At 45.6% G+C, this 15,274-nt stretch overlaps 1 protein-coding gene across 1 annotated transcript in view; it reads left to right on the plus strand.

Annotated features, from left to right (window-relative positions):
* Positions 1 to 4,948: 4,948 nt before the first annotated feature.
* Positions 4,949 to 15,274, plus strand: part of LOC135050654 (chymotrypsin-like elastase family member 1) — a 30,870-nt gene continuing 20,544 nt past the window's right edge. The window contains exons 1-2 of the mRNA XM_063957081.1: positions 4,949 to 5,053; positions 14,201 to 14,298. Of these exons, the coding sequence (XP_063813151.1) occupies positions 5,014 to 5,053; positions 14,201 to 14,298 (138 nt within the window). The 5' untranslated portion in view covers positions 4,949 to 5,013. The remainder of the gene's footprint in view (positions 5,054 to 14,200; positions 14,299 to 15,274) is intronic.

Consider the following 15,274-nt stretch of genomic DNA (forward strand, 5'->3'; position numbering starts at 1 on the left):
CCTTGACCTGGTGCAATATCTTTGTAGCTTTTTGTTGAGGCGGGACGCCATCATGTCCACCTGTGGCCTTTCCCAACGGTGTACAATCATTTGGAAGACTTCTGGATGAAGTCCCCACTCTCCCGGGTGGAGGTCGTGTCTGCTGAGAAAGTCTGCTTCTCGGTTGTCCACTCCGGGAATGAACACTGCTGACAGTGCTAACACATGATTTTCCGCCCATCGGAGAATCCTTGTGGCTTCTGCCATCGCCATCCTGCTTCTTGTGCCGCCCTGTCGGTTTACATGAGCGACCGCCGTGATGTTGTCTGACTGGATCAGCACCGGCCGGTGTTGAAGCAGGGTCTAGCCTGACTTAGGGCATTGTAAATGGCCCTTAGTTCCAGAATAGTTATGTGTAGGGAAGTCTCCTGACTTTTCCATAGGCCCTGGAAGTTTCTTCCCTGTGTGACTGCCCCCCAGCCTCGAAGGCTGGCATCCGTGGTCACCAGGACCCAGTCCTGTATGCCGAATCTGCGGCCCCCTAGAAGATGAGCACTCTGCAGCCACCACAACAGCGACACCCTGGCCCTTGGAGACAGGGTTATCCGCCGATGCATCTGAAGATGCGACCCGGACCACTTGTCCAACAGATCCCACTGAAAGATCCTTGCATGGGACCTGGCGAATGGAATTTCTTCGTAAGAAGCTACCATCTTTCCCAGGGCTCGCGTGCATTGATGCACCGACACCTGTATTTGTATTAGGAGGTCTCTGTCTAGAGACGACAACTCCTTGGACTTCTCCTCCGGGAGAAACCCTTTTTATCCTGTTCTGTGTCCAGAACCATACCCAGGAACAGTAGACGCGTCGTAGGAACCAGCTGCGACTTTGGAATATTCAGAATCCAGCCGTGCTGTTGTAGCACTTCCCGAGACAGTGCTACTCCGACGAACAACTGCTCCCTGGACCTCGCCTTTATAAGGAGATCGTCCAAGTACGGGATAATTATTTCGGTCATTACCTTGGTAAATACCCTCGGTGCCGGGGACAGACCAACGGCAACGTCTGGAATTCGTAATGACAATCCTGTACCACAATTTTGAGGTACTCCTGGTGAAGAGGGTAAATAGGGACATGCAGGTAAGCATCCTTGATGTCCAGTGATACCATGAAATTCTCCAGGCTTGCAATAATCGCCCTGAGCGATTCCATTTTGAACTTGAACCTTCGTATATAAGTGTTCAAGGATTTCAATTTTAGAATGGGTCTCACTGAACCGTCTGGTTTCGGTACCACAACATTTTGGAATAGTAACCCCGGCCTTGTTGAAGGAGGGGTACCTTGATTTCACCTGCTGGAAGTACAGCTTGTGAATTGCCGCCAGTACTACCTTTCTCCGAGGGCAGCAGGCAAGGCTGATGTGAGGTAACGGCGAGGGGGAGTCGCCTCGAACTCCAGCCTGTATCCCTGTGATACTACTTGCAGAACCTAGGGATCCACCTGTGGGCAAGCCCACTGGTCCCTGAAGTTCCCGAGACGCGCCCCCACCGCACCTGTCTCCACCTGTGGAGCCCCTGCGTCATGCGGTGGACTCAGAGGAAGCGGGGGAAGATTTTTGATCCTGGGAACTGGCTGTCTGGTGCAGCTTTTTCCTTCTTCCCTTGTCTCTGTGCAGAAAGGAAGCGCCTTTGACCCGCTTGCTTTTCTGAAGCCGAAAGGACTGTACCTGAAAATACGGTGCTTTCTTAGGCTGTGAGGAAACCTGAGGTAAAAATTTTTCTTCCCAGCTGTTGCTGTGGATACGAGGTCCCAGAGACCATCCCCAAACAATTCCTCACCCTTATAAGGCAGAATCTCCATGTGCCTTTTAAAGGCAACATCACCTGTCCACTGCCGGGTCTCTAATACCCTCCTGGCAGAATGGACATTGCATTAATTCTGGATGCCAGCCGGCAAATATCCCTCTGTGCATCCTTCATATATAAGACGACGTCTTTAATATGCTCTATGTTAGCAAAATATTATCCCTGTCTAGGGTATTAATATTATCTGACAGGGTATCAGACCACGCTGCAGCAGCACTATTTATGCTGAGGCAATTGCAGGTCTCAGTATAGAACCTGAGTGTGTATATACAGACTTCAGGATAGCCTCCTGCTTTTTATCAGCAGGCTCCTTCAAGGTGGCCGTATCCTAAGACGGCAGTGCCACCTTTTTTGACAAACGTGTGAGCGCCTTATCCACCCTAGGGGATATCTCCCAACGTGACGTATCCTCTGGCGGGAAAGGGTACGCCATCAGTAACTTTTTAGAAATTACCAGTTTCTTATCGGGGGAACCCACGCTTCTTTACACACTTCATTCACTCATCTGATGGGGGAACAAAACACTGGCTGCTTTTTCTCCCCAAAAATAAAACCCCTTTTATGTGGTACTTGGGTTCATGTCAGAAATGTGTAACACATTTTTCATTGCCGAGATCATGTGACGGATGTTCCTAGTGGATTGTGTATATATCTCAACCTCGTCGACACTGGAGTCAGACTCCGTGTCGACATCTGTGTCTGCCATCTGAGGTAACGGGCGTTTTTTGAGCCCCTGATGGCCTTTGAGACGCCTGGGCAGGCGTGGGCTGAGAAGCCGGCTGTCCCACAGCGGTTACGTCATCCAGCCTTTTATGTAAGGAGTTGACATTGTCGGTTAATACCTTCCACCTATCCATCCACTCTGGTGTCGGCCCCACAGGGGGCGACATCCCATTTATCGGCCTCTGCTCCACCTCCACGTAACCTTCCTCATCCAACATGTCGACACAGCCGTACCGACACACCGCACACACACAGGGAATGCTCTGACTGAGGACAGGACCCCACAAAGTCCTTTGGGGAGACAGAGAGAGAGTATGCCAGCACACACCAGAGCGCTACATAATGCAGGGATTAACACTATAACTGAGTGATTTTCCCCCCAATAGCTGCTTGTATACACATATTGCGCCTAAATTTAGTGCCCCCCCTCTCTTTTTAACCCTTTGAGCCTGAAAACTACAGGGGAGAGCCTGGGGAGCTGTCTTCCAGACAGAAAAAGAAGAAAAAATGGCGCCAGTGTGCTGAGGGAGATAGCCCCGCCCCTTTTTCGGCTGACTTTTCTCCCGCTTTTTTCATGGATTCTGGCAGGGGTAATTTATCACATATATAGCCCTGGGACTATATATTGTGATGATTTGCCAGCCAAGGTGTCTTATATTGCCCTCAGGGCGCCCCCCCCCAGCGCCCTGCACCCATCAGTGACCGGAGTGTGAGGTGTGCATGAGGAGCAATGGCGCACAGCAGCAGTGCTGTGCGCTACCTTGTTGAAGACAGAAGTCTTCTGCCGCCGATTTTCCGGAACACTTCTTGCTTCTGGCTCTGTAAGGGGGCCGGCGGCGCGGCTCCGGGACCGAACACCAAGGTCGGGTCCTGCGGTCGATCCCTCTGGAGCTAATGGTGTCCAGTAGCCTAAGAAGCCCAAACTACCACCAGTTAGGTAGGTTCGCTTCTTCTCCCCTTAGTCCCTCGCTGCAGTGAGTCTGTTGCCAGCAGATCTCACTGTAAAATAAAAAACCTAAAATATACTTTCTTTCTAGGAGCTCAGGAGAGCCCCTAGTGTGCATCCAGCTCAGCCGGGCACAAGATTCTAACTGAGGTCTGGAGGAGGGTCATAGTGGGAGGAGCCAGTGCACACCAGGTAGTCCTAAAGCTTTCTTTAGTTGTGCCCAGTCTCCTGCGGAGCCACTATTCCCCATGGTCCTTACGGAGTCCCAGCATCCACTTAGGACGTCAGAGAAATCAGAGGTCACGCTACGCAGCTGCCGGATCTCATCGCCGGAGGGTACATGCTAGAATCAAAGCCGAGGGAGGTGAGCAAGAGGGAGCCGGGATGCTTCTGAACATCCTGAGGACGCTCAACGCTGCCTGACAGATCCAAAAATAGGTTGCTGGCCAATCCTGAAATCCTCGGGATTGGAAGCTCTAATCCCAGGATTGAATCCCAGCCAATTGTAGGCCGTGATACCGATCCCGGGATTGGCCACCCTACCATAGATGCTGCCCCATAAGGTTTGCACAGCTCAAAGCGGCTAATATATCAGGTCAATCCTGTCCTGCATATATTGTTAACTCCAGAGTTAACGATATAATGCAGGGCAGTTTACCCCTGCTGACGCGTTTCTGTGTCCACTGACATTTTTATTAAGGGAACTGCTTAATGCTTGGGATAGACATAAGGATATTTTTACAAAGAAATAAGGATAAAATAGGGTTTGATGTAACAATATGGTTAAAAAAGGGGCAAACTAGATTGTCCAAGTGGTTTTTATCTCCCCTGAAATTCTATGTTTCTAACTGGGACTTGGGCCATTTGGGGGGCATTGGGGTAGATGTATGAAGCAGTGAAAAGAATGGAGAAGTGAGCCAGTGGAGAATCATCTGCTATGTATAATTTTGTAGAATGCATGTGATAAATGTTACTTCAAAGCTGATTGATTGCCATGGGCAACTTCACTCTTTTCACTGTTTCATACATTTCCCACTTTGTGACCTATAGTCTGTTATTGATGCATTTTAATATGTGTGTGTGAAACTCATGTAGCCTATTTGTCATACAAAAAGAATAAGAAAACTTTGTGCTAGGGAGATAGTTAGAGAAGGAAATAATATTGATTGTATTATTATTATTATTTTTAATTATTATTATTTCTTTAATATAAGGAAATAGTTTAGTGAGAACCGTCTGAGGATTTTACACATATACATCAGACTGTGAAAACGTTATGCAAACCTCCTGGGTGTATTACGATCTCTTTTGAAATCCTTTATATAACAACATATTTATCCATATTTGTCCTTCAGAGAAACTTGGAAACTAATTTGCCACCTGTTTTACCTGCATCACCTGGAGATATTCTCACTATTTGTTGATACCATTCTCAGTGGTATAAAAGGGGAGAAACTACTGTTAGGTCTTTACAGAACATTCCCCAGGAATCATCTCACAATGCTCAGGCTTCTTGTATTGGCTGCTCTTGTCCTTTGCGGTAAGTTTTATTATCTAAGCACATGTATACTCTATGTACACAGGTAAATCTTTAGAAGCAATTCCTGAAAATGTTGTAATTTCTTGAATCACCTTGATACAATTACTACTGAAAGAATTACTGATAATTAACTTGTTCAGTGGTGGCCAAATTCTGAAGGACGTCCTTCTCCCTTCACCCAAGTCCTCTGTTGTCCCCATCAGCAAGTCTTCATCCCTTCTTCAAAATTGTAAACACAAAAATGTTGGGATTAACACAGTTTAGTACAGCTACAAATTAATAATCTGTGAATGCTATCATACAGTACATTGTACAGCCAAAACAAGACGCGTTTGGAGGAATAGTGACGTGTTAATTTTTTCAGATCAGAAGTTTCAAAAGAAAAGACCTGATGCAGGGGAGAATTACAAAATGAGTCATTTCCATTTCTATTATTCACCTTATTAAATGTAAATAGGACCGTTTATAAAATATATTTAAAGCCACAGTTAGATACAATAATAGGTTCTTTTAAGTGCATGAATAGTAGGCATCTAATCATACCAACACAATGAAGCTAGATCCCCCACCACATCAGCCCATAGTTAATGTTACATGCACATTGTTACATTTGCATTATTTAGACCTTAGGAGTTAACAACATTTATTGAAAAGAAACTTTTGAAAGGCAAAAAGTAGTCCATTATAACATTCAGTAAACAGGGCAGGATAGGCAATGAATTGCTCCATGTTCTCCCGAGACAGAAACACATCTAACCATTAGAGATGCAAATTGTCCATAGAAAAAATACCAAATGGTGACAATCGTGGTAAGAGCAGCTGCTTTTATGTATTTGCAGTGCCTCCTGTACCTGATCATGAATATTAGATAGAAATGCAGATCTACAGTGCTTGCCGGAGGTAAAACTACTTTAGAACCTGCTTCCCCTTTAAAATCCACAGTACAAATTGCTGTGTCCACCATTGTAACAACTACTTCTCCTTCGTGTGGCTGGTCCTAGGCAGCAGTGGATTTACCACAAGGCAACAAAGCATCTGCTTTAGGGCCGTGTGGGTATCAGGGGGCCCTGCTGGTCCCAGAGGGTCTGCCAACAAGGCTTTATAAAAGGGCATTTCTGGTGGAACGTGAGCTCCACCAAAATTGTCAGAGGGCTGGGATGGCTGAATACTCCCATCAGGCTGCCAGTGAATAGACAGCCGTTGGGTGCCGGCTCCAGATAATGCCTTCCAGTGCTGCAGTATTGTGTGTGTGACCCTTCATGACACACGTGTATGATGCCACATGCGCAAAGAGAGGAGCCAGGACGTGCGCAAAGAAAACATGAGGTTTTCCAGTGTACTTTATTACAGTATTTTTTTTTATTTTGTATAACATCCACTTGTTTCAAAACCCAATCAGACAAGGAAGGGCGGGTAGACAGTGTTATTTTAAGTGCAGTATATAACAGCCACCTGCTATAATCATGGCTGGGGGGGAGGTACACACCCGCTGGTGATATGTCAATATACTATTATACGCTATTTTAAGTACTACTCTATTTTAAATATGGGAGATTCCTGCTATAATCAGTGTGGCACTGATATTGTAATCAATACAGTCACACTGACTGAGGGGTGTAGTAATGGGTATTATAAGAGATAGGGGACCTGCTAGGCTGCTACAATCAGTAAGGGGGGTGGGAGAGGCACTCATACTGTATATAATGCAGTCAGCACTAATGTAATTGGGTGTAATAAAAAGTATTATAAGGTATGGATGCCTGCATTATATATCAATGTCCCAGGCGGGCGCTACTAGTCACACAAAGAGCCTCAATAACGGAGGCTCCATCTGTACTGTGTGGTGAAATCTGAATTGAGGGCACTATTGTGTGGCCACGCTCCTTCCTCAAGAGATTACACCCCTTTTTGCAGCACACGCTGAAGATGTGCACTGTTTCTTTTTTACATATGGGAGTTGGAAAATTAATAATTTGCAGGAAGGGGCTACACACCTTAGCACCGGTCCTGGTTATGCTGTTCCATCATGTTGACAGGCTGGTAACTAGTAGAATATAAGAAAGAAAAACAAATAATGTAAGGGGCATAAATCAGTAATGACAATATACACAGTCGAGTCACATTATTACGTGTATTCAAACTGAAATCCAAATTGCAGTGTATAAATAAAGCAGCCAGTATTTACCCTGCACAGAAACAAAATAACCCACCCAAATCTAACTCTCTCTGCGCATGTTATATCTGACCCACCTGCAGTGCACATGGTTTTGCCCATTAGAGAAAGATTTTGCTTTTGTGATCAACCCTGAATTAGGCCGTACATGTTTAACATTTTATTGATCCGAGGAAACTATGGGGGTAATTCCAAGTTGATCGCAGCAGGAAGGTAAATACTGGCTGCTTTATTTTTACACTGAAATTTAGATTGCAGATTGAACTCACCACACCCAAATCTATCTCTCTCTGCACATGTTATATCTGCCTCCCCTGCACTGCACATGGTTTTGCCCAACTGCTACCAAAATTCCTGCTGCGATCAACTCAGAATTACCCCCTATATTTGTAAGAATATCAAAATGGATTTTATGTTGTATTTTTTTCCCTTTATCTGCATAATTATATTTGTTAAAAAAAAAATTGGGCTATTATTATCTAAATTCCAAACTATTATTATATAAACTGGAACTATAAGTTAGAATGATGTATCATCATCCGCAGATTTCAGATGAACCATGCCATAAATAGAAAATCGAGTGACCAAATTAGAATTCACAAAATACTTGATCTGTATTATGTCTAGAGATGAGCGCCTGAAATTTTTCGGGTTTTGTGTTTTGGTTTTGGTTTTGGGTTCGGTTCCGCGGCCGTGTTTTGGGTTCGACCGCGTTTTGGCAAAACCTCACCGAATTTTTTTGTCAGATTCGGGTGTGTTTTGGATTCGGGTGTTTTTTTCAAAAAACCCTAAAAAACAGCTTAAATCATAGAATTTGGGGGTCATTTTGATCCCATATTATTATTAACCTCAAAAACCATAATTTCCACTCATTTTCAGTCTATTCTGAATACCTCACACCTCACAATATTATTTTTAGTCCTAAAATTTGCACCAAGGTCGCTGGATGACTAAGCTAAGCGACACTAGTGGCCGACACAAACACCTGGCCCATCTAGGAGTGGCACTGCAGTGTCACGCAGGATGTCCCTTCCAAAAAACCCTCCCCAATCAGCACATGACGCAAAGAAAAAAAGAGGCGCAATGAGGTAGCTGACTGTGTGAGTAAGATAAGCGACCCTAGTGGCCGACACAAACACCGGGCCCATTTAGGAGTGGCACTGCAGTGTCACGCAGGATGTCCCTTCCAAAAAACCCTCCCCAATCAGCACATGACGCAAAGAAAAAAAGAGGCGCAATGAGGTAGCTGACTGTGTGAGTAAGATTAGCGACCCTAGTGGCCGACACAAACACCGGGCCCATTTAGGAGTGGCACTGCAGTGTCACGCAGGATGTCCCTTCCAAAAAACCCTCCCCAATCAGCACATGACGCAAAGAAAAAAAGAGGCGCAATGAGGTAGCTGACTGTGTGAGTAAGATTAGCGACCCTAGTGGCCGACACAAACACCGGGCCCATTTAGGAGTGGCACTGCAGTGTCACGCAGGATGTCCCTTCCAAAAAAACCTCCCCAAACAGCACATGACGCAAAGAAAAATAAAAGAAAAAAGAGGTGCAAGATGGAATTGTCCTTGGGCCCTCCCACCCACCCTTATGTTGTATAAACAAAACAGGACATGCACACTTTAACCAACCCATCATTTCAGTGACAGGGTCTGCCACACGACTGTGACTGATATGACGGGTTGGTTTGGACCCCCCCCAAAAAAGAAGCAATTAATCTCTCCTTGCACAAACTGGCTCTACAGAGGCAAGATGTCCACCTCATCATCACCCTCCGATATATCACCGTGTACATCCCCCTCCTCACAGATTATCAATTCCTCCCCACTGGAATCCACCATCTCAGCTCCCTGTGTACTTTGTGGAGGCAATTGCTGCTGGTCAATGTCTCCGCGGAGGAATTGATTATAATTCATTTTAATGAACATCATCTTCTCCACATTTTCTGGATGTAACCTCGTACGCCGATTGCTGACAAGGTGAGCGGCGGCACTAAACACTCTTTCGGAGTACACACTTGTGGGAGGGCAACTTAGGTAGAATAAAGCCAGTTTGTGCAATGGCCTCCAAATTGCCTCTTTTTCCTGCCAGTATATATGGACTGTGTGACGTGCCTACTTGGATGCGGTCACTCATATAATCCTCCACCATTCTTTCAATGGTGACAGAATCATATGCAGTGACAGTAGACGACATGTCCGTAATCGTTGTCAGGTCCTTCAGTCCGGACCAGATGTCAGCATCAGCAGTCGCTCCAGACTGCCCTGCATCACCGCCAGCGGGTGGGCTCGGAATTCTGAGCCTTTTCCTCGCACCCCCAGTTGCGGGAGAATGTGAAGGAGGAGATGTTGACAGGTCGCGTTCCGCTTGACTTGACAATTTTCTCACCAGCAGGTCTTTCAACCCCAGCAGACTTGTGTCTGCCGGAAAGAGAGATCCAAGGTAGGCTTTAAATCTAGGATCGAGCACGGTGGCCAAAATGTAGTGCTCTGATTTCAACAGATTGACCACCCGTGAATCCTTGTTAAGCAAATTAAGGGCTCCATCCACAAGTCCCACATGCCTAGCGGAATCGCTCCGTGTTAGCTCCTCCTTCAATGTCTCCAGCTTCTTCTGCAAAAGCCTGATGAGGGGAATGACCTGACTCAGGCTGGCAGTGTCTGAACTGACTTCACGTGTGGCAAGTTCAAAGGGCATCAGAACCTTGCACAACGTTGAAATCATTCTCCACTGCGCTTGAGACAGGTGCATTCCACCTCCTATATCGTGCTCAATTGTATAGGCTTGAATGGCCTTTTGCTGCTCCTCCAACCTCTGAAGCATATAGAGGGTTGAATTCCACCTCGTTACCACTTCTTGCTTCAGATGATGGCAGGGCAGGTTCAGTAGTTTTTGGTGGTGCTCCAGTCTTCTGTACGTGGTGCCTGTACGCCGAAAGTGTCCCGCAATTTTTCTGGCCACCGACAGCATCTCTTGCACGCCCCTGTCGTTTTTTAAATAATTCTGCACCACCAAATTCAAATAAATTGTCTAGTTCCCTGTGAACTAACGGCGGATACCGGACGCACGTCTAACACCAACATAGTTGTCAAGGCCTCAGTTATCCGCTTTGCAGCAGGATGACTGCTGTGATATTTCATCTTCCTCGCAAAGGACTGTTGAACAGTCAATTGCTTACTGGAAGTAGTACAAGTGGGCTTACGACTTCCCCTCTGGGATGACCATCGACTACCAGCAGCAACAACAGCAGCGCCAGCAGCAGTAGGCGTTACACGCAAGGATGCATCGGAGGAATCCCAGGCAGGAGAGGACTCGTCAGAATTGCCAGTGACATTGCCTGCAGGACTATTGGCATTCCTGGGGAAGGAGGAAATTGACACTGAGGGAGTTGGTGGGGTGGTTTGCGTGAGCTTGGTTACAAGAGGAAGGGATTTACTGGTCAGTGGACTGCTTCCGCTGTCACCCAAAGTTTTTGAACTTGTCACTGACTTATTATGAATGCGCTGCAGGTGACGTATAAGGGAGGATGTTCCGAGGTGGTTAACGTCCTTACCCCTACTTATTACAGCTTGACAAAGGGAACACACGGCTTGACACCTGTTGTCCGCATTTCTGTTGAAATAGTTCCACACCGAAGAGCTGATTTTTTTGGTATTTTCACCAGGCATGTCAACGGCCATATTCCTCCCACGGACAACAGGTGTCTCCCCGGGTGCCTGACTTAAACAAACCACCTCACCATCAGAATCCTCCTGGTCAATTTCCTCCCCAGCGCCAGCAACACCCATATCCTCCTCATCCTGGTGTACTTCAACACTGACATCTTCAATCTGACTATCAGGAACTGGACTGCGGGTGCTCCTTCCAGCACTTGCAGGGGGCGTGCAAATGGTGGAAGGCGCATGCTCTTCACGTCCAGTGTTGGGAAGGTCAGGCATCGCAACCGACACAATTGGACTCTCCTTGTGGATTTGGGATTTCGAAGAACGCACAGTTCTTTGCGGTGCTACTGCTTTTGCCAGCTTGAGTCTTTTCATTTTTCTAGCGAGAGGCTGAGTGCCTCCATCCTCATGTGAAGCTGAACCACTAGCCATGAACATAGGCCAGGGCCTCAGCCGTTCCTTGCCACTCCGTGTGGTAAATGGCATATTGGCAAGTTTACGCTTCTCCTCCGACAATTTTATTTTAGGTTTTGGAGTCCTTTTTTTACTGATATTTGGTGTTTTGGATTTGACATGCTCTGTACTATGACATTGGGCATCGGCCTTGGCAGACGACGTTGCTGGCATTTCATCGTCTCGGCCATGACTAGTGGCAGCAGCTTCAGCACGAGGTGGAAGTGGATCTTGATCTTTCCCTAATTTTGGAACCTCAACATTTTTGTTCTCCATATTTTAATAGGCACAACTAAAAGGCACCTCAGGTAAACAATGGAGATGGATGGATACTAGTATACAATTATGGACGGACTGCCGAGTGCCGACACAGAGGTAGCTACAGCCGTGAACTACCGTACTGTGTCTGCTGCTAATATAGACTGGTTGATAAAGAGATGTCGTAGTATGTATGTATGAAGAAAGAAAAAAAAACCACGGTTAGGTGGTATACAATTATGGACGGACTGCCGAGTGCCAACACAGAGGTAGCCACAGCCGTGAACTACCGTACTGTACTGTGTCTGCTGCTAATATAGACTGGTTGATAAAGAGATGTCGTAGTATGTATGTATGAAGAAGAAAGAAAAAAAAACCACGGTTAGGTGGTATACAATTATGGACGGACTGCCGAGTGCCGACACAGAGGTAGCCACAGCCGTGAACTACCGTACTGTACTGTGTCTGCTGCTAATATAGACTGGTTGATAAAGAGATGTAGTAGTATGTATGTATAAAGAAGAAAGAAAAAAAAACCACGGGTAGGTGGTATACAATTATGGACGGACTGCCGAGTGCCGACACAGAGGTAGCCACAGCCGTGAACTACCGTACTGTACTGTGTCTGCTGCTAATATAGACTGGTTGATAAAGAGATGTCGTAGTATGTATGTATGAAGAAGAAAGAAAAAAAAACCACGGTTAGGTGGTATACAATTATGGACGGACTGCCGAGTGCCGACACAGAGGTAGCCACAGCCGTGAACTACCGTACTGTACTGTGTCTGCTGCTAATATAGACTGGTTGATAAAGAGATGTCGTAGTATGTATGTATAAAGAAGAAAGAAAAAAAAACCACGGTTAGGTGGTATACAATTATGGACGGACTGCCGAGTGCCGACACAGAGGTAGCCACAGCCGTGAACTACCGTACTGTACTGTGTCTGCTGCTAATATAGACTGGTTGATAAAGAGATGTCGTAGTATGTATGTATGAAGAAGAAAGAAAAAAAAACCACGGTTAGGTGCTATACAATTATGGACGGACTGCCGAGTGCCGACACAGAGGTAGCCACAGCCGTGAACTACCGTACTGTACTGTGTCTGCTGCTAATATAGACTGGTTGATAAAGAGATGTCGTAGTATGTATGTATAAAGAAGAAAGAAAAAAAAACCACGGTTAGGTGGTATACAATTATGGACGGACTGCCGAGTGCCGACACAGAGGTAGCCACAGCCGTGAACTACCGTACTGTACTGTGTCTGCTGCTAATATAGACTGGTTGATAAAGAGATGTAGTAGTATGTATGTATAAAGAAGAAAGAAAAAAAAACCACGGGTAGGTGGTATACAATTATGGATGGACTGCCGAGTGCCGACACAGAGGTAGCTACAGCCGTGAACTACCGTACTGTGTCTGCTGCGACTGGATGATAAATAATGATATAAAAAATATATATATATCACTACTGCAGCCGGACAGGTATATATATTATATAATGACGGACCTGCTGGACACTGTCTGTCAGCAGAATGAGTTTTTTATAGAATAAAAAAAAAAACACCACACAAGTGAAGTCACACGACGAGTGTTTAACTTTTTCAGGCAATCACAATATAGTATACTACTAACTATACTGGTGGTCAGTGTGGTCAGGTCACTGGTCAGTCACACTGGCAGTGGCACTCCTGCAGCAAAAGTGTGCACTGTTTAATTTTAATATAATATGTACTCCTGGCTCCTGCTATAACCTATAACTGGCACTGCAGTGCTCCCCAGTCTCCCCCACAATTATAAGCTGTGTGAGCTGAGCACAGTCAGATATATAATATATACATAGATGATGCAGCACACTGGGCTGAGCAGTGCACACAGATATGGTATGTGACTGTCTTGTACTCCTGGCTTCTGCTATAACCTATAACTGGCACTGCAGTGCTCCCCAGTCTCCCCCACAATTATAAGCTGTGTGAGCTGAGCACAGTCAGATATATAATATATACATAGATGATGCAGGCATGCAGCACACTGGGCTGAGCAGTGCACACAGATATGGTATGTGACTGAGTCACTGTGTGTACCGTTTTTTTCAGGCAGAGAACGGATATATTAAATAAAACAACTGCACTGCTGGTGGTCACTGTGGTCAGTCACTAAACTCTGCACTCTCTTCTACAGTATCAGCCTCAGGTCAATCTCTCTCTCTCTCTCCTAATCTAAATGGAGAGGACGCCAGCCACGTCCTCTCCCTATCAATCTCAATGCACGTGTGAAAATGGCGGCGACGCGCGGCTCCTTATATAGAATCCGAGTCTCGCGAGAATCCGACAGCGTCATGATGACGTTCGGGCGCGCTCGGGTTAACCGAGCAAGGCGGGAAGATCCGAGTCGCTCGGACCCGTGAAAAAAAACATGAAGTTCGTGCGGGTTCGGATTCAGAGAAACCGAACCCGCTCATCTCTAATTATGTCCAAATAATTTTTCAAAAACAACCCTCATATTGTATATTATTTTAGAGAGCAAGAAGAAGAAAAAAAAATATAAGGCATGTTTTAAATAAGTAGTAATATGCAATATCTGTTTTCTCTGCCCAAAGGATATTGTCATGAGGATAATATCCAATATTTGGAAGAAAATGAAAATGGACGTGTGGTAGGAGGAAGTAATGCAGCAAAGAATGCCTGGCCATGGCAGGTGAGTAGGACTTTAGTACACACACAGACTCTACATCTGGCTTTCTAGCTGTGTATGTTACACACAGACAATATGCAGAACACTTGATGGACCATAAACATCATAAGCAGCATTCAGAGTTCATAAAGATTTTCTGCTTGAATTGTAGGCTCCACAAGGGCAACATAAGCACAACAAAATTCACAAACAAAATGTAATTGAAGCTCAAGCTATGGCTGTATGCTTGCAGTTACTATTTAAATGTACCTATTGCAGTGCCCAATTGACTCACAACAGTGTACCCCTTATCCTTATTTCCCGAGTATCGTTTTAAGAAAATATATTTTTCTATAGTGTGCGCTTGCAGTTATTTAAAAACTGGATGTAAGCAATCAAACAGTGACTAATTAGAAACACCCCCACAGACGCTCAGACTGTGCTTCACTGGCACAATGGTTGTAAGGTTTAAAAAGTAAGAAATGCAAACAAATACCTGCCATAGAGCTGTAATTTAATTAAGCTTTTTCAGCTGGAGAATGTAATACTCAATGAGCCAATTATTATCATCAGTGTATTATGCATTACAGGTCAGGTACCCTCAAGAGATATGCCTGCTGATAGACACAGCACATCTGTGTCCAGGTCTGTCACCTCTATGAGGAATATATTAATGTACTCCAGGGACGTGCGGTGTGATGTACTCATCCTATATTTGCAAGCTCCTCCCCTCTGCTGTTATAAATCACATAGCATAGGGGCCTGTAAGTCAGAGTCAGAACTACCATTGGTGCAGTAGGTGCATTGCACCGGGGCCCACTGCTGCCCAGACCAGCAATGAGTTATCCCTTGCCCCACAGCAAACAATTTTAAGTAATGTCAGATGAATGGCCTAGTGCAGAGAGCAGGGTGGGCTCCACTGCCTGAGGGACCTGCCCCTTACCTTATGTAGGCAAGGCTGACCTTGTGTGCAGCTGATAGAGGAGTCCTACCACCTACC

The sequence above is a fragment of the Pseudophryne corroboree genome, chromosome 2, assembly GCF_028390025.1.
Source record: "Pseudophryne corroboree isolate aPseCor3 chromosome 2, aPseCor3.hap2, whole genome shotgun sequence".
NCBI lineage: Eukaryota > Metazoa > Chordata > Amphibia > Anura > Myobatrachidae > Pseudophryne > Pseudophryne corroboree.